The sequence below is a fragment of the Aulonocara sp. 'chitande type north' Nkhata Bay genome, linkage group LG22, assembly GCF_057382095.1.
Source record: "Aulonocara sp. 'chitande type north' Nkhata Bay isolate Kocher_YH1m ecotype deep benthic linkage group LG22, A_spYH_male_GT1.1, whole genome shotgun sequence".
Taxonomy (NCBI): domain Eukaryota; kingdom Metazoa; phylum Chordata; class Actinopteri; order Cichliformes; family Cichlidae; genus Aulonocara; species Aulonocara sp. 'chitande type north' Nkhata Bay.
This window is the reverse complement of record NC_141364.1, coordinates 26,719,382-26,739,067: the sequence shown is the minus strand read 5'-3', so window position 1 is coordinate 26,739,067 and position 19,686 is coordinate 26,719,382. Positions and strand designations below refer to the sequence as shown.

Genomic DNA, 19,686 nt, shown 5'->3' with positions numbered 1-19,686 from the left:
TGATTGTGATGCTGTGGTGGGACCTTAAGAGAGTTGTGCATAAGCAAATGCCCAAACCTCAGTGAACTGAAGTTACGTTGCAAAGAAGAGCGAGCCAAATTTCTTCCACAGAGATTTACGAGACTGATCAAGTGGCACAGAAAATGATAATTGGTCGAAGAGGTTCTATAAGCTATTAAATATCAGCGTGTACTCTGTTTTTCTGCATTTTGGCCTAATTTTAAATGAAACCAAACAAATAAAGTGAGAAATCTGATCTTTGCTGTGTTACCACTGAAATGAAACTAATTTAAAAACCTTTAAGAACATTAAAAGTGACAGAGGGCGTACTTTCTTTCTGCCATGACAGCAATTGTATAATTACAGTCATTCAGTTTTGTATGGTAAATGTTTTAATGCACTCTTTTGTTCTTACGCAATCTGATTTCTAATAACCTAAAACCACAAACAACATTTAATATGCTGAGAGCGAGATACAGTCTTTTGTGCTCCATAAAAAACAGAACCCAACCCTGTCACTAGGTGTCAGTGTGTGACAGAGCATTGCTGTGCTGTTCCCCTGCCTCAGTGAAACCTCTGGAGTTGATCTGGCACAGACGGGGAGATCACAGGATCTTAAATAACTGAAAGGTAGCTTGCTGGCAGCAGCCTGTTCAGACAGACAGATGGACAAAGATTTTAGAGTGAGAAGTCGTTCTACGATCTGTCTCAGGGCACTAACTGAAGTCATGAGATTACTCTTAAACAGCTCAGCAGAGCTAAAAAAGAGTGTGTGTCACTGCAAAAAACCAAAACAAAAAACAGCTGACTGGAAAAGGAATCAGCAGGAAAAGCGAAGGTTATCAAATGATACGACCAAATATCCCCAAACAAAACATTGAGCAGATAAAGAACTTTCACATTCAGCAGTTCCAGTCGGCCTTGCTGCCGAGCAAATCTGTAACTCTAGACCATCTTTACTGCACTACGCTGGCAGCTGTGGCAGCACGAGGCAGCTGTTAGTGCTTCATTTGATGACTTGGGTCACTTTTTTCCACCGGTGGCATGTTTTAACATAAAATAAAAAGTTCCCAAAAACCAGGCTGCAGTGATCACCACTATGACAATCAACAACCTGAACGTCTAACACACACCATCAATTCGCTGATGAGTTAGATGAAGTACGTGTTTATTGCTTATTTGGTGTTAAACAGCTACAACGATAACCACACGACATCGTTCATATACAAGAATACAGGAGTATAAATATAGAGTATTTGTACTACAGGGTCAAAAAACACAAGACACACATTCAAAAAGTCATTCGCTCACACATCCGTGCAAACCGGCGACCTCACAGTGCGGTTTGCACTTTACACACATTCAGTCACTCATTCACAAATCCAAATGGAAGACCAGTTCTGCCTCAAAAACAGGGCTCAGTCCCCCACGTGAAGTCTCTTTAGTGTTCAGAGTGTCGCCTGCACTCGAGGTCCTACTTCTGCTCTCCAGAGCCGACGCCGTCGTTCTTCATTTGGAATAAACAGGAGTAGAAGGGAGGGGTTCGAAAATGGACTAATCCTTCAGGAGACAGCTCGTCTTTGTCCCAGTTTGACCCTCACTTAAAGGGGACGTATTATCCTTTATAAATACTATTACAGCGGTGGGCCAAAGTTTTAAAAAATGAGTTCAATTTAGGTACAAGTGATTAATTCAGATTGTTTCAAACACTATGTTTAAGATTATGATGTCACAGAAAGGGGATATTTTAGGTCCACAAACCTGTTTGTTCTCTGGCAACCAATCAAAGGAAAGCTGGCTTAACTGGAGGGTAAAAATAAGGATGAACTGACCCCCCGTATCTGACCTGAAAATCAGTCCAAGAATTTAGACATGGAGTAAGAAAGGAGCGTAACGCTGTTCAAAATAATGAAATGCATGTTACCGGTGCCAACAGTAGCAGGTTAACTATTAAAGTTTCCTGTGTTACCTTGGAAATATCCTGCATGACCCGTGAACATGTTAAAACACAACTGAAATCACCAACGTCTTCCACAGTCTGTAGAGGAACTTTGTCACACAGTCGTAATACGCAGTTTTTTTGGCACAAGATGAGAAGAACTTTGTCTTCTGTAGCAAATACAGAGCAGGAGGGAAGGGGAGGGTCCAGGGGAAATGCAGTGCTGACACTCAACACCACAAGGGTGAAGCAGAGTCCATCAGTCATCCTGTCCCTGATTTCATTTGTTTATAATGAAAGATGTTAAACACGCTACACGCAGCACCTTCCACGTGACAGCACTGATGTTTAGACAGCACAACGAATGAGACACAAAGTCATGCGGGTGTGCAGCGCTTCACTCTCCTCCCATTGTGTCTTCTGCCAGTGAATCCACTGAGTCTTAAAGCTGCGCATGGCGAGAGTTCGCGCCACGACGCATCCTCGTCACACGCTGTTGAGGAGCAGGATGGACGTGGCGGAGGTGGGAGATGTGATTTCGGGGTTAATGTAGTGGGGGTCTCGCTCATCAGCGGGATCCTCATCTCGTTCTTGCGCTACATTCAAGGTCAGCTTGTTCAGACCGCTCTCCACTGTCGCCTCTGCTCCTTCTGCTCTGTTGCCTGGAAAACACGCAGGAAGAAAAGTGCAAGGAAAGGTTCAATTAAATCAGGGAAATTATCCGACATAGAGTTTTAGACAAAAGTTAACCAGCAACTTCTACATTACGAGTCCTTCACAAGGACTCCTACTTTTATTTTAAACCTGTAACATCCTCTGCCAAAATAATTCCTCAGTCATTAGATTTGCTTTTGTTTGTCAGGAAACGTGCTCAGGATCAGGTTGCACATCAGTGCTCAGTGGGACACACACCTCTCTCCTGGTCGCAGTCTGGAGAGGAGGCGCCGCTGCACTGGCTGCGAGGGCCCAGGAGAGGCGAGGTGTGCCCGGAACTGCACACTGAGTCTGGGCTGTGAGAGCCAGAGGGGCTCGCTAGCTCCAGGACACCGGTGGGGCAAGAGGAGGACAGGATGGAAGAGGAAGAGGGACAGGAGGAGAGATAGGAGGATGAGGAGGGGGTGTGGAGCAAGGAGGACGAGTAAGGTTGAGGCATGTCGACGGGGGTGGAGGCAGAGGTGGAAGGCGAGGAAGAGGTTGCTTGGGGCGAGGAGGTGGAGTGCGAGTCGGCCTCCTCCTCTGAGCTGCTGTGACTGCCCTCTTCGTCGATAGACACTGACACCACTGAAACACACACACACACACACACACACACACGGGGATGTGAGCTTGAAGACACACACATGCAAACGGCTCAACAAAAACAAAGAAATGATAACGCGGCTCGATGACGCAGGTGACTGCCCATCTCCGAGTGGGCGTGGCACTCACTCGACAAACCGTCCGACTCCATCTTGAAGTTGGCGATGTCGTCGCTGCCGCCGTCGCCTTCTGCTCCAACTCCCTGCTCCCTGGTGCCCATGGCGAGGGAACGTCGCTGGGCGTGGATCTCCTCTGAGATGCTCTCCAGGTTGCGCAGCGCCGTGCGGTACTCCGCTTTGGCAACCACAAGTTTGGCCTGAAGCTCGTCCACATGACGCTTTATTTGCTGTGAGAAATAAAACAGTGTTTCTCAGCAAAGACACCTTGTAATAAAACACAGATATATAGATTATGTTTACTCCTTCGAGTCTATGAGTAGGTGATACATACCTCCAGATGTAGGTAATACTTCGCTTTGAGTTCAAAATACGGTCTGCAGGGGGAGAAGAAGAAGAAAAAAGTGAGAGGGGGAGGAGAGAAATTTAGCCCGCTGGAAGAACAACCCTCCTCCGTGTGCAGTCACATTCCACGTCTCTATGGAGGGAGCGCAACCCAGTACTGTCAGCCAACACACAAAACATCTGGACTTCATCAGGTTACAGAAATTTCGCTTCCCCCACTTCTCGAGCGCCACTTTAGCTCAGTGGGTGAGCAGGCAACCACTTGCACCATGGCCAGAGTGCAGTGGCCTGGGCTTGAATCTGACCTACAGCCCTTTTCTGTGTGTCTTCGCACTCTGTCTCCTCTGTTTCCGGTCTATCTTCACTGCTAATCTATCCAGCAAAGGCAAAAACCCCCAACACGCTCGCATAAAAGGTTCAGGCGGCGGCAAACTTATGAGCAGCATTTCCCAAAATCCGATCACAAACCTCGATTTGTTGATGGAGCGTTTCAGTTTCTTCTCGAGCTGCCTCATGTGGCCTATGCAGGAATTGTGGTTGGCTGCTGTTTTCTTGTGCTCTGCTTCGCTGCACGTTCTCGCCTGCTCAGCCTCCATCACCTGAAACGACCGAGAAAAAAAACGCCTGAGGCTAAACCGCTCGTTCAGGATGGAATTTTTGGGCTGTGCTGCATTTATATACTTACTCTCTGTGTGGCGTGGTTAAGCATTTCCTGCCAGGCGGAGTCAAACTGCCGGGTGTCCTCCTCGAGCAGCCTCTCCTCGGCCAGGGCGATGGTCTCCTTGGCTGCCCGCAGGATCTCCACCGACCGCTGGAATTCCTGAGTGGCCTTCTGCGCTTCAATCTGAGCCTGGAGTTCAGGGAAGGACAAGCAGCGGTCAGAACTTATTAAGTCAGACTGGAAACCAAATGTTCCACCTAAAAATACAATTCAGGAGGTAAATATTACTGCTAACATTTCACACATTTCTGATGTGAAACAGCTCACTGCCTGCTCCATATTTTCCCTAATAGAGTACCTTTGCTTGGCTCACTGGTCAAAATAACGCTCATTTATCATCTACTGGTTCTCGGTGCAGTCTAAAAAAAAAAAAAAAAAAAGAGCTGCTTATGCTTCTTTCCCTACTTGCTTTAAGCCAGCTTCATCCTGATTGGTTGCCCTTGAAAAACAAAACCAAAAGATTTGAAGAGCTGTGTTCACAGCCAAAGCATGGACTGTGTATAAAAGATGGACAACGGCACACCTCCACATGCCCTCTCATGCATAAGTGCCTTAACTTTAGCCGGTAACTGGGAAAAAAACCCTCTTGGTTCTTCTTAGATTCGGCAGGAAGGCTAAAGCAGCGTATTGTTATTGGTTAATGATCTGTCAATAATAAAACATTAGCCAATGGGTGTGCAGAGTCCCAGTGTCTTTGAGCCAGAGCTGTGTGCCCAAGATGACCATGTTAGAGATATGACATCATTAAGATTAGAAAAATCTACACAAAACTGATCTTGAAACCTGAAACTTGGCTCATAGCTGAAACTTTATCCAGAGTAGAAGAATGACAAAAACTAGAGAAAAGCAAAACAGGTCCCTTATAAATCATAGTGACAAATGACTTAAAATTGCTTTCATGAAGTAAAAGTTCACTAAGTTCTTATATGGTATGAATGAACCAGGAGTCTTTGTGTTGCCTTTGTGTTTAATTTAGGACCCATACCCGCCCTCGTCCTCCCTCCCCTCACACCTCTAACCCTGAACCTGGTTCTGCTTGAGATTTCTTCCTCTGAAAAGGGAGTTTTTCCTTCCCACTGATACCAAAGGCTTACTCATAAGGAGCTTGTCTGACTGTTGGGGTTTTCTCTGTATTATTGTTGGGTCTTTATCTTACAATATAAAGCAACCCGAGGCGACTGTTGTTGTGATTTGACGCTATATAAATAAAACTGAATTGAATCGAATTGGTTGAGTCCTTATGACGCCCAAACAGGCCAACATTCATAGAAAAAGACAACTGAGCCTTGATCCAATAGACAAACAGAATCTTTGTCACTGAGGAAATCTGACACACTGTCAGTGGGCTCCTCCTGCCCACAGTCACAGTTAACAGGAGGGTTATTCTCATCACGTTGGACATATTTGGACCCACTCAGACAGGCATAACTCCAAGGTCATTGCACTGGCTGAATGCTAACATGAAGTAGTTACAGTAACTCCAATTCAATGTCCTTGAAAGAGAGAATAATAATAATCAGGGAGAAACTTTCCCTCTGGTGATTAGTATTTAACAAGTGTATTATTAACAGTACAGCAGTTCAGAGGGACATATTTCATGCTGCCTGTCTGTCGGGTTTACAATGCAACCAAACCTGCTCGTCTACTTTGTGTTTTTATCTCAAAGTGTTTTCAATGGACGATTGTTTCTACTAAATGGTCCTTTTAAACTAAGAAGTAAAGCTGTGTATTCATGTTAACACTTATTATTATGTTAACATGAATGCACAGCTCAACGTCTCAAACATCTATTCTTTAAAATCCAAGAGCGATTTCTCTACCAGCGTTTTCCATAAACAGATGCAGACGCAGAGGAAAGCAAAACCCAAGCTGAAACACATGAATTGGTCTGTATGAATGTAATCCTGCTGACATGACGTCAAGGATAAGAAACTTATGTCACTTTTAACACATAGCCTACACATTGAAGCCTATACTTGGATTTACATTATAGAAACAGTGAAAACAATTATTTTTCTTACTTATTGTGAAGCTGAAATGTAACACAGTAACACTAAAGTCACTGTGTAATATACACCATTACAACAAGAGCACCGGGTCACCTACATGCTCAGCCATGAGGTGAAGCTCCCGGTTTACAGTTTTTGTGCTTTTGTTAATAACAGAGGAAGTTTGGAGCGCTACAGTTATGGAGTCAGCAGCTCGTTGGCCATGCTTAGCTGAAACAATAATACCACTCACAGCTGATGGTTGAATATCTCGGAGGAAAGAAATTTCACTGTTGATTTCTTGCAACAGTGGCATCCTGTTACAGTGCCACACTCAAATTCAGAGAGCACATTAAAACAAGACAGACTGCATGGCTTTGTGCTTGACTTCAATCCTGTGGCAATGAGACTGAAACCACCTGAATTCAAAGGCAATATAGTGCCATCAAAATAGTCTGTCTATGATAGATAGGTACAAGTACAGTACCTGCTAACACTTTTCTGGAGGGGCTTTTTGCCTTTGATTAATAGGTCACCAGTGAGAGGTAGACAGGAAAGAGGGGCAAAGAGAGTAGGGGAAGGCATGCAGCAAAGGGCAGCAAGTTGGACTTGATCCCAGGGCCACTGCAACATATAGCCTGCTCAAGCAGTGAGCTGAACTGACACCAACCTTCTAGCAAGTATACACCTGTATACTTTGAGTGACTGAAAACAATGTGGACAACAGCAGTGTTAATGAGCTACAAAAAAAGTTGGAGTATAACCAGGAGATTTTCTCTGTCCTTGTCCCTGATAGCAACGCACTTCACGTTACTAAGGTCAGTGTAGTCACACAAGCTGTTAACCCGTGTAACGTCGGCCATGTTTAAGATAAACCCAGCAGTGATCAGAGGTCTGCTCCAACTAGGGCTGCTCAATTAATCGAATTTTAATCACGATTACGATCTGGGCTTTCAACGATCATTAAAAATGACTGAGCCGATTATTAGCCCCTCCCTCATTTATCCGCGACACCTAAAGGCCGGTCCGTGAAAATATTGTCGGGCATAAACCGGTCCGTGGCGCAAAAAAGGTTGGAGACCGCTGATTAAGAGGACCCGAGGGAAGCTCGGAAAGCTAAGCAGAAGTTATTTGGAGAGGAGAGTGACTGCCGTTGGTTGAAAAGAGAGGTAAAAAAAAAACTTCAGTGGTGTTGCACACCATTTTATATTATTTTTTAAAGTCATTATTCAATACATTGTTATTGTTAACCCTTTAAAGCCGGTCAGAGCTGCACGCTCCGTTTTGCGTAACTATTTTTAAATCCCTGTAGAACCTGAACCGTGTAAGCTAGCGCAATAATTTTTTTTGCATATGAAACCGGAGGAGTTGTACTTACATCTTATGCCATCAGCTTGTCCTCGGTCACGGTTTCCTTCCACATATAGCTTTGCAAAAATTGCATAAAAAGCGCTTGCAGGAACAAAAACATAATACTCCAGAAACACGCTTTGCCGATCCGATCAGCTGTTCGTAACACTTCCCACAGTGAAACAGATGTCAGCGCGAACTGTCGCATGTCCGCCATTTCCTGGCCGAAACCGGAAGTGACGTCATTTTCGCGGAAAATGTATTTTTTTTTACTTGTACGCCTTAAAAGCCTATACTGGTCATGTTTGACTTTTCTGAATAGTTTCTGGGATGCTTAGAACTCGAATTGCACTGCTGGAAATAGTTTATTTTGATGCACCTGCTGTTTTCTTTGCAAATTTGCATCATAGGATTGTTTTTTTGTTTTTCCTGCAGTATATAAAAATTGGTGTATCTCCAAAATAAAACTATGAAGACACTCAAAATAAATTTCCTGTTGTTGTAAACTATTTTTTGCAACTTTTTTGTATTTAAAGTTTTGAGGGATAAACCTCTTAAATTTCTCCAAGTAGAAATATATGTAAAAAACAAAAAACAAAAACGATTTTCAATTTTTTTGTAGTTTATTGCACTTTTTTGCAATTAATGTAGTTACTATGGACTTAATGCATACATATTATTAAAATATGGGCTATAACAGTTGCATAGCAACTTGAAATGCTCCCACAAACGGCACTACAACATGTAAAACCGTTTCTTCGCCCGCTTTGAGACGACCAAGCCCTCAGCTGCCACACCACTTCCACCCGCCCCCAGCACTGGCACACTAACACTTAGGGAGCACCAAGTGAGGTGTGTTCTAAGGTCAGTGAATCCCAGGAAGGCGGCAGGTCCTGATGGAATACATGGAAAGGTTCTCAGAGCATGTGCTGACGAACTGACCGGAGTCTTCACTAAAATCTTCAACCTTTCCTTGTCATCAAACACCGTCCCGCCCTGCCTCAAAACCTCCACCATCATCCCCATCGCCAAGAAGACAGCTGTGGCCAGCCCAAATGACTACAGGCCTGTTGCACTTACGCCTGTAGTGATGAAGTGCTTTGAGAGACTGGTCTGTCAGCACATCAGGGCCGGTCTGCCTCCCACTCTGGACCCCCACCAATTTGCCTACAGGAAAAATCGTTCCACCGAGGACCAGAGATGGGCAGTAACGCGTTACTTGTAACGCGTTACTGTAATCTGATTACTTTTTTCAAGTAACGAGTAAAGTAAGGGATTACTATTGCAAAATCGGTAATTAGATTACCGTTACTTTCCCGTAGGAACGCTGCGTTACTGCGTTACTAAAACCGTGATTTTTTTTTGCGAGAATGTCTCATGACAGTGACGTAAGCAAGTGCGACGTTGGTGACAGCAGCTGTGTGCAGATCAACAATGGATAATATATCGAGTGCGGGAGAGAGTATGAGCGTGCAGCGTTTAAAGTGTGGAAGTACTGACCTTACTTTGAGTTTGATTCCATAAAAAGTGACAAAAACATTAGCGTCCATCGTGCGTGGGAAGAAAACTTCTTTTTACAGCGAAAAAAACCCCTAAACTTCCGAGCAAGCACCGAGTAGCTACGACGTGATGGGAAACTCACAGAGACACTCGCGCGGATTCTTCAACTGACCGCAGCACACCTGCACCAGGGTAACCCTCCGCCTACCCTGCTCCTGCTTTACAGGTGAAAATAGAGCAAAAGGACCGCTGAGTCTTTGACTTTATTTATTTTCTGCTGTGTTTTACTTGCACCTGTTTGAAAGAGTGAGTGAAAACACAAAAAATATTTTATTTTATGTGCTGGAATGTGTAGAAAATAGGTTTAAATGTTAAACTAATTTATTCAAGTCAGAGAATGTTGCATATAATTAAATGTTTTGCTTGATGCATAAAGTTAAAAGATTAAAACTGATAAAACAAGTTTTAAAAAGAGACTTTTCCATTTGATTACATTTTGTATGATGGATTATGTAGAAAAAGTAGAATTGGGCTGAAAGATCTATCACTTTATCACCTCTTCAGGTTGTAAATCGTGTTTTTAAAAAGTAACTAAGTAACTAAGTAATTAATTACTTTTGAAAATAAGTAATCAGTAAAGTAACGGGATTACTTTTTTGGGGGAGTAATCAGTAATTAGTTACTGATTACTTTTTTCAAGTAACTTGACCAACACTGCCGAGGACGCTACCACCATAGCGCTCCACACTGCGCTGAGTCACCTGGAGCACAGAGGAAGCTATGTGAGAATGCTCTTTCTGGACTTCAGCTCAGCATTCAATCATATCATCCCGGAGATCCTGGTCCAGAAACTGTCTCACCTGGGACTCTCCACCCCATCTGCCTCTGGATCAAGGACTTCCTGACAAATAGACCACAGTCTGTCAGACTCGGCCCCCACCGGTCCAGCACCATCACACTCAGCACCGGGTCTCCACAAGGATGTGTTTTGAGTCCCCTCCTGTTTACGCTCTACACATTCGACTGCTCCCCTACCCATCTCTCAAACACCATCATAAAGTTCGCGGATGACACCACAGTGGTTGGACTCATCTCAAGGGGGGAGGAGTCGGACTACAGAGATGAGGTCAACAGACTGACTGAGTGGTGTTCAGTTAACAACCTCCAACTGAACACCACGAAAACTAAAGAACTTATCTTGGACTTCAGGAAGGGCAGAGCAGACCCGGCCCCACTTTACATTCACGGGAACTGTGTGGAGAGGGTACACTCCATGAGGTTTCTGGGCGTGCACATCTCTGATGACCTCTCCTGGACTGCAAATACTACAGCGGTGGTTAAAAAGGCCCAGCAGCGTCTCCACTTTCTGAGAGTGCTCAGGAGGAACAACCTGGAGGAGAGGCTGCTGGTGACATTTTACAGAGCCACCATAGAGAGCATCCTAACGTACGGCATAACAACATGGTATGCAGGGTGCTCAGCTGCAGACAGGAAAGTACTGCAGAGGGTCATCAACACAGCCCAGAAGATCACTGGCTGCTCTCTGCCCAGCCTGGAGGTCACTGCAAACTCTCGGTACCTCAGCAGAGCTGGCAATATCATCAAGGACTACTCTCACCCCAGCAACCAACTGTTTGAACTATTACCGTCAGGCCGACGGTACAGGTCACATAAAACCAGGACAAACAGATTCAGGGATAGCTTCTTTCCCAGAGCTATCACCGTAGTAAATAAGCACAAAAACAATTGAACCTATTCCATACCGTCACAGTCATGATATTATGCTGCTATTCATACTGTCATTATATTAATGCTGCTATCCTGTATATATTGTACATACTATTGTTTGAGTACTTACGATTGTTTTTTTTGTACTTTTTATATTTTACATTTATATTTATTATTGAAACTTGCACCAAGGGAGTGGCACTCCAATTTCGTTGTACTCTGTACAATGACAATAAAGGCTATTCTATTCTATTCTAAAAAAATAATATAAGCTCTGGCGGACTTGGTTCTATGGTGGGTCTTAAAGGGTTAAATAAATATCGTCAAATAATCGCGATCTCAATTTCAGTGAAAATAATCGTGATTATCATTTTTGCCATAATCGAGCAGCCCTAGCTCCAACTCACAAAAAATGTAGAAAATACAAAATCTTTGGCATCAATTGTCGTGACAGTGTTGTTGCGAAGGCCTGTGAAAGGTGACGAGAGAGAGAAAAGAGGCGGAAGATAACAGCTTTTTATTGCGCGCGATCTGCTATTTCAACAAAGTGGTAAAGATGAATCCTTCCTCTTTGTCTCTCATCGTGACCCATTTCCCAGGCTCTAAGAGCAGGGAGGTTGAGGGGGGAAACAGAAGGAGGGTAATAGATATTTAATGAGGCAAAAACAAGAAGAAAAACAGAAAAAAGGAACTGAAACATTAAAACAACATCCATCAAGATGAAGACAGAAAGAGACACAAAAATACCAGAACTTCCCAATCAGAGCAGCTTTTCTCGTTGCTGGCTTGGTGGTGTTTCCATGAAGTGTCAGTGCTGTGTGAGTTTCTGCCTTTTGCAAAAAGCCTGACGAAAAGTCTTTGTCACCCTCGTGAATAACGTGTCAACGCTTGAGAACACAATTTGCCATTATCTTCATGGCACAAAAGCACACTGAGCTTCAGACACCACGCACATAATGAATGGGCTTTGTTATCAGTTAATTAAGTTGATGTCATAGAGACCAAATCATGTGACACTCAGAACCAAACAATATGATGTTCTTTGGATCTGAAATAGCCTGGCAGGCTGTGATATGCACCATGGCTGCGTGTGTGTGTGTGTGTGTGTGTGTGTGTGTGTGTGTGTGTGTGTGTGTGTGTGTGTGAGAGACTCATTCATGTGTCAGACACAGTCACCCCGTCTGATGTCTAAGTCTCTCTAAAGACATCCTATTTACAATTTCAAACGGGTGAGATGGTTGCAGGGCTGGGAAAGGTGGAGAAAGGTGACTAATACCCAATGTGGTGAGGGTGGGATATGCAGGGCGTGGACACAGACAGCCAGACAGGCAGCAGTGCAGAAGTGAATGCTGGGTAAAAGGGACAAAAGAGAGGACAGTGCAGGAAAATACCCCCCACCCACCCCAATCGTTGTTGGAATGTAAGGGGGAAAACATGGGGGGCGGTGTTTGAGGGGATGTAACTGGCTTATGGGTGGGGGTAGATGGAATATGTGTGTGTCTGTGGTGGAGGGTCAGCGAGGTCATGCATGAGTCCTTTTAAAGTAGGTCGTGTATTAAATATTAAATATTTGTCTATAAATCATAACCAGACAATACGCCAGTTTAAACCCGAGACCGTTATCGGCTTTGCTCTGTTTAAATCACCCAAACACACGCGCGCACACACACACACACGCACACACACACACACACACACGCACGCACACAAGCAAAGGATTTTGATCCTTTCGTGCAAATGCCGGTCCCATCAAAATTCAAAACCCGCAGTAATCCCTGGCTCTCACGTGTTAATACCAGAAGCAGATGCCACCTGCAGGTATTTTGTCACAGCGCAACAGAGATAAGCAACATACACACACATACGTACATTCACACACACACGTGTACAAAATCTATTTCAGTTTGACATGCAAATGTCAGCCTTCTGATGCATGACTCATAAGCTCCTGCATTGGCTAGGATGGAGGGGTGGAAGCTTCAACAGCCTGGAGCAATAAATGAGATGAGCCACTGCAGAGGGAGAAGCACAGACTTGGTGTCCTAACCTTTAGGTTGTGTTGCCCTGCTTTGTGTCTCCCTGCAGCAGTGCTGCAAGCATGACAAGTACTCCCAGATCCAGCAAAAAGAAACAAGTCAGGCCATGCAAAATGTCGCAAGTCTATCACCACGCAGAGACTGCGTGTGCGTGCGTGCATGCGTGAGACACTAGCTTAAGATGCAGAGCTGTGACTGAGTTTAAATATAGGCGTCATGTGACCGTACTCCCTTTAAGTAGATAGAAGCGGCTCTGTTTAAACTTCTCATTGTTAATCCTCAGTAATCCTGCCCTCACACTGTCTGCTGACCTTGGAGTCACTCCCGCTCACTCTTGTGAATGTGTGTGTGTGCATGTGTGTGTACCTGTCTTGCCACTTTGCGGGCCTCCCAGTAGGGTTTGGAGTCATCCACGGCTCGCCCGATCTTCTTCACCTGCTCATCCAGTTTAACTGTTGCCTCAACCAGCACTGCTCGGAACCTCTGACGGAAGTCCTTCACACACACACACAAACACACACACTTAGAAATGAGGAGAGGAACTTATCGGGTCACACTATTAGGTTGGACATGGTAGACTGTTCAAAGCACCACTGTGTCTTCAGTGCAGCGTTACAGAACAACAACTGTGGTTATTATTTATATCTGTGTAATATCAGGCCTTATTGTGGTGTGAGATTTCCTGTTGCCCCCATTAGTCATACCCATATACAAGAGCATGGTTTACCCATGTAACACACAACTGTAGAGTGTGTAAACTATATTTTGTTTTCTTTGTTTTATGCAGTGGGTGTGTCAGCTCTCATTGTTGCTGAGCAGCATTGCTTATGTTTTTTGGTGGTGACCCACTGAATGAGTATGAGTAAGGATGAAGCATTACTGCAGGAGGGCCCAATATCCGTGTGCATTTATGCAGCTACTTTTGTGTGTCTGTGTATGCTTTAATTTGCTGAAGAGGGGTTTAAAAGCAGCTGCATCCTCTTCACAGAGCACAGATCGACATAAATGAGCGGTTAAAGAGGGAGAAGGGAGAGGGCGCTACAGGAAACACACTTCCTGTGACATCATCGCATTTCCTACGTCCTGTTCCTGCAAAGACGGGTGACACGTCACAGAATCTACAAGGTAAACTCTGTGAGCACGCTGCTGGCCTTACATACTGCTCATGAAACTAAATAGGGGCCCGATTGTTGGAACTGGGCACGACCATACACAAATATAATGTTTGTGGATTCAAATGCCAAATGTTCAAAACTAGTTTAATCAAACAAATTCAAGATTTATTGTAAACAAATGGAATAACTGCGGTGTGAGAAAGTCTTGAGTCACCCCTTATTTCTTTATATTTTACTAAGAAAGTGGGAAACGTGCAGAGGTTACTGAAACATCAGCAAACATCATACAAGACAACAAAAGAATGAGGTAATGTCAAAGACAAATCTACTGAGAATAAAACTTATTGGATGACTCACTTTTTTTGTTTGAGTCACCTATTCCACGCTGCACCGTGACACTGAAACCTGGGGTTTCCCCACCTGTCAACACCTACTTTAAGCCCTGCTATGACCACCTTTACTCATCATCACAGTCTGAACTCCCTTACATAAGCATACTGGCCATTTCTTTGAGTCGTCTTCAGGAATAGTTCTCCAGGCTTGTTGAAGGACATTCAAAGCTCTTCTTTGGATGTTTCTGCCTTTTGTTTGGTTCTCTGTGAGCATGATCGCACACTGCTTCAATAATGTTGAGGTCCAGGCTCAGGGGAGGCCAATCCATGACTGATAGTGTTCTTTCATTGTGCGCTTTTCTATTCAGGCATGTTTATAATGCACTATCAGTGTGTTTGGTATCACTGTCATACTGAAAAATGAAGCTGCTGATCACACACTGTCCACTTTTCTTGATGGTAGTTTTCTGCATTCAGGGCCCAAACATTTCAACTTAACTGTAATTTATTTATATAGCTTCAAATCACAACAAGAGTTGCCTTAAGGCGCTTTATATTGTAAAGTAAAAACCCTACAATAATACAGAGAAATCCCCAACAATCATATGACCCCCTATAAATGACTGCTTGGTGGGAAGTAAAAACTCCCTTTTAACAGGAAGAAACCACCAGCAGAACCAGGCTCAGGGTTGCCATCTGCAATGACTTGTTGGGGTTGAGTGGACCAATACAGGACAAACACACGCCGTGGAAGAATTTGGATTTGGATTCATGTCTCCATCAGTCCTGTTGTCACTTATTTTCAGTGGCAGCAGGGCCAGATGCATCTCTCAGGTCCTGTTTCAAGGCTTTTCTGGATTTAAAAAAATTCCTGAAAGATACTGCGTTTAACTCAAAGTTCGTCTGGGTGGATGCTCCCCATAAGCAAAAGACCAGAATACTCTAGAGACATTCAAGAGGTGTGTACCCAAGATGATATCCCTTCAGTGACATCATACAGAGCCAAGAGTAGAAAAAGCTTAATTTAACTTTTCCATACAATAACTGCATTATTTCAATTCACCACAGCAAATGTTATATGTATGACAAAAAAATAAGGACATGTATATTAAGCTCGTTAAGGCAGCTCAGCTCATCAGGAGCTGACAGATTCAATTGTTCCTCTGGGACAATAATAAAGAAGACTTAGTTATCGCTTCATAATAAAGGTTAAAATTTAAAATTCTGTTTATTTTCTATGGGAGGCTCATGATGGCACGCATCACAAGGGCACAGTCCCACATCTGCCAGACATAGAAGAGATTTAACGTTGTGTTGGCAGGCAGAGTCAACTGTGGATTTAAACTCTCCGCCCCAACTTACTCATCCTCTGAATCTACCGTACATCATTTTTAATCAGTTCCAGGCTGCAGGAGGACCCCCTGCAGCCTGCCAGGGGCTCCTTCCATAGTCCTTAGCTCCTCCTTAGCTTTTTTTTTGTTGCCTCCAGATGCATCCATGTTTCTTCTTCTGTTTGCTTGTGTATTCACATCGATCACCCTACTTATAATGCTGTTTCCTGTAAACACTGCCAAAGCTGTGAAAAAGCTGAGCTTTCCAAAAAGCACCAAGAAACAATACGTTAAAAAATAAAATCAGGATATATATATATATATATATATATATATATATATATATATATATATATATATATATATATATATATATATATATATATACATAAGTTAAAATTCAGCTGGAAAACATGGATTAAAACATGGATTACAGGAAAATCTCTCCTCCTGTCCCTCTCTGTCTCTGTGCGTGCTGTTACGGTCATTCCAGCTGTGGTTTGCTGGGTTTGGATGTGAGCGCAGGGCTAATGAGAAACAGAAGAGGCCTACTTTCAGGAAAACGAAAAACTGAGGCCTCGCTCTGGAATGTTTTCACTTTTCCTCAACAGTGACCCAGCTAGCACACACTTGAGCCGAAGCTGCCCCTTCTGTGTGCCGTCTGCCCTCCTGCAGTTGTTCGCTTCACTTTACATCCTTTATTCCTCCATAATGTGTCTGATTCCTGTTTCTGTTCAGACTCCTAAATGAACGTGAGTGTTATGAGCAAATAGATGAATTTCACCAACCGCTCCACGGCAGTGTTTCCGACTAAGACCACAGCTGCACTAGGAGTTTATAAAGTGCAGGGAGGGACAGTTCCTGCTTCAGTTTTTCCACCTCTTCCCACTGATGCACATTTAGTAGTTTTCCATCTTTCGAAAGCTTTCCGTTTAGACTGTTTTAAAACAATGGCACCGTTGATAGGCAAATCCCTGACACTACAGTGGCAGAGAGACAAATCTCACAGCGCTGACACGATTTCTCACCACTTTAGAGTTTTAAAAAAAGTGAGACTTAGTGACTGCTGGGTGGGTGCCAGAGCTCGGCGTACGCCCTGCTCTCGGTGTTTGAGGGGCAATAATTCTGATGCCAGCAGTGTGTGTTGTTGGGTCTCACCTCCAGCTCACTCTCCCAGCGGTTAATGTCGTCTGTAGACTGGTTCAACTTCTCCAGCTCTCCCTGTTTACAGAAAACACACCAGTGATGGAAAACACACACACAGAGAGGGAGAAAGGGAGGAGTGTGATTAAATAAGACTGGCAATCCTCAGGCTGTGACTCGTGTTAACCAAATTATTGAACTTACAGCTCTCAGTAGGTCATTTTGGAGACAGTCAAAATATGACACACACACAAACACACACAAACGCTCTGACATTTTTTAACCTACTGTCACTCCACATCTGGAATCATTGTCCTAACCCCACCTTACCTGTATCCTGGGGTCCACTTCTTCCTCCTCGTCAGCACCCTGCAGGTCATCCTCACAGGTATTCCCATTTCGCTCCATTGTCGGAATTTCTGGGAGATTTCTGGTAACCAAACGAGGGTCTTCGGCGCAAACTAAGCGCGACCCCGGGGTGCTGAACAGCACAGGAGCGATCCAAACACCCTCTAACCTTTAGCGCGGTGCATAGCTGGGCTTTTTAAAAGCGGGCAGCGAGTTTAAAGAGACGTCCACCCGCGGGAAGAGCGGACACGCGAACTACAGCGGACCACAACCTCGCGGAGGACGAGCTGCGAACGAAGAAAGCGTTTAACTACAGCGAGACCTACGGCTACTTCCGTTTGGGACATTCAAAATAAAAGCGGCGCGTAACGTTTACGTCTGCAAGCCGGACCTGAAAGGGGGAGGGGCCAGGCACGTGTCTTATTACAAAGCTGTTAGCTTAAAAGTGGCGCTGCGCGTGAGTTTATGTTTGATGGATACTTGCTCTCAGATTATTTATCTGGACATTATATTTTAGTTACTTATAATCTTACTGCACAAGCTTTTTAAACCAGATACAACAGATGAAAGTACCGATAAACGTATTATCGATTTTACCGATAAACAATCACATGCATGATCTGTTGATGTATGCTCAGTCATCCAGGTAAGGACATCCCTCAAGGTTGATTTTGTGTATCTGGACTTAACGTTTTCAGTGGGAGAAACATTTTGTCACTTATACAAGTGACTTCGTCTGTCTCAGCTGACTACAGGTTTGCCCAGCCTTATAAACAGTCCATTTACACAATGACTGAAACTCCCACACTGAATGAACAGTGGGCTTTGACGCCAGTTTCTTGATCATTGCAAACTGTCATGACCATTGATCTGCAACCACCGATCAATGGCTGTATCCCAATTCAGGGTCTGCAGCCTAAAAGTACGCAGCCTTAACGGCCCACAAGGGCCGCGTACTCAAAGACCGCTAAGGCCGGAAGTGCGAGGCTTGTAAAATGGGACGGTCTAGCCTCCGTCGCGCTGCCCAGGTTGCCTAGCAACCATGATACTAACAGCTGGAAACGTTTCATACAGCTTTGTTTGACAGAAATGAAGGAGAAAATCTTTTGTTCATTTGTTTGTTTGTTTCTACATGAGCTTTGATCATTCTCTGTAGGATTAAGCTCAGCTATTGGACGGCGTATATTTTAAAGTAAAGGCTTTAAAACCAAGTTAGTACAAACGTCACATAACTTTGCCGACATGTGGCCAACAGTAATGTTTTAGTGTTCTTCGTTATTAAACATTTGCACATAAATAAGTGACATAATATTCAGTATTTACTTAAAGTTTACTCTTCGGGCGCCCCTCATCCGCCGTTTTTTCCGGCAAAATTATCCACACCCAGCGCCGCGCTATGCATTCTGGGATATGTTGGGCCACGAAGTCTACACCGCCACATCCTTAAAATTCAGGGAAATTAAGGACGCATTTGAGGGCCGCAATTCGAGCAGCCTTTGAATTGGGACAACCTTCGTCGCGTCGCTGCGACATAATCGGCCTTAAAATGCGGCCCATAAGGCTGCAGACCCTGACTTGGGATACAGCCATTGACCACTGATCATTGGCCATAAGTACCAGTTGGGGAATTTTACTGACCACGCTTTACAGCTGTAGGTAGTTTTAATTACTTAGGATCTATAGCGGTGGGTAGCTTAGCAGTGTTGGTCAAGTTACTTGAAAAAAGTAATCAGTAACTAATTACCGATTACTTCCCCCAAAAAGTAATCCTGTTACATTACTGATTACTTATTTTCAAAAGTAATTAATTACTTAGTTACTTTTTAAAAACACGATTTACAACCTGAATAGGTAATAAAGCGATAGATCTTTCAGCCCAATTCTACTTTTTCTGCATAATTCATCATACAAAATGTAATCAAATGGAAAAGTCCTTTTTTAAAACTTGTTTTATTAGTTTTAGTCTTTTAACTTTATGCATCAAGCAAAAAAAGTAACGGTAATCTAATTATTTTGCAATAGTAATCCCTTACCTTACTCGTTACCCGAAAAAGTAATCAGATTACAGTACTTCCCATCTCTGTAGCTTAGTCTATAACCCGGGCAAACATGAGGCCTGGGGGCCAGAATTAGCCAAGCAAAGACTCCATTTCGGACTACTGGACGGCTTTGGAAAATGCAAAGGACGGCATAAATACTTTACCTTTTAAATGTATTTTAATTTGTTTAGCAGCTTTTTCTTCTGGTAATTACCAGAATTACACGTCTTTAAAGACGTTCCCTATTGCCATTCATACTACAGAGTAATACTATGTAATACTAAGTAAATATAGGGCCAGTATTGCTGATAACAATACAGATACTGATACTTTTCATCTTTAAAGACAGCTTAGCA

At 43.7% G+C, this 19,686-nt stretch overlaps 1 protein-coding gene across 1 annotated transcript; it reads right to left on the bottom strand.

Moving 5' to 3' along the window:
• Nucleotides 1-1,147: 1,147 nt before the first annotated feature.
• LOC147304322 (SH3 domain-binding protein 5-like) lies at nucleotides 1,148-17,686 on the bottom strand. Its single transcript, XM_086281330.1, has 9 exons — nucleotides 17,274-17,686; nucleotides 16,959-17,021; nucleotides 13,389-13,517; nucleotides 4,385-4,549; nucleotides 4,168-4,298; nucleotides 3,689-3,731; nucleotides 3,368-3,584; nucleotides 2,852-3,220; nucleotides 1,148-2,601 (listed from the first exon to the last, which is right to left on the bottom strand). Exons 1-9 carry the CDS (start codon nucleotides 17,349-17,351, stop codon nucleotides 2,426-2,428), a joined length of 1,371 nt encoding a protein of 456 aa, XP_086137456.1. The 5' UTR covers nucleotides 17,352-17,686; the 3' UTR covers nucleotides 1,148-2,425.
• Nucleotides 17,687-19,686: the final 2,000 nt, after the last annotated feature.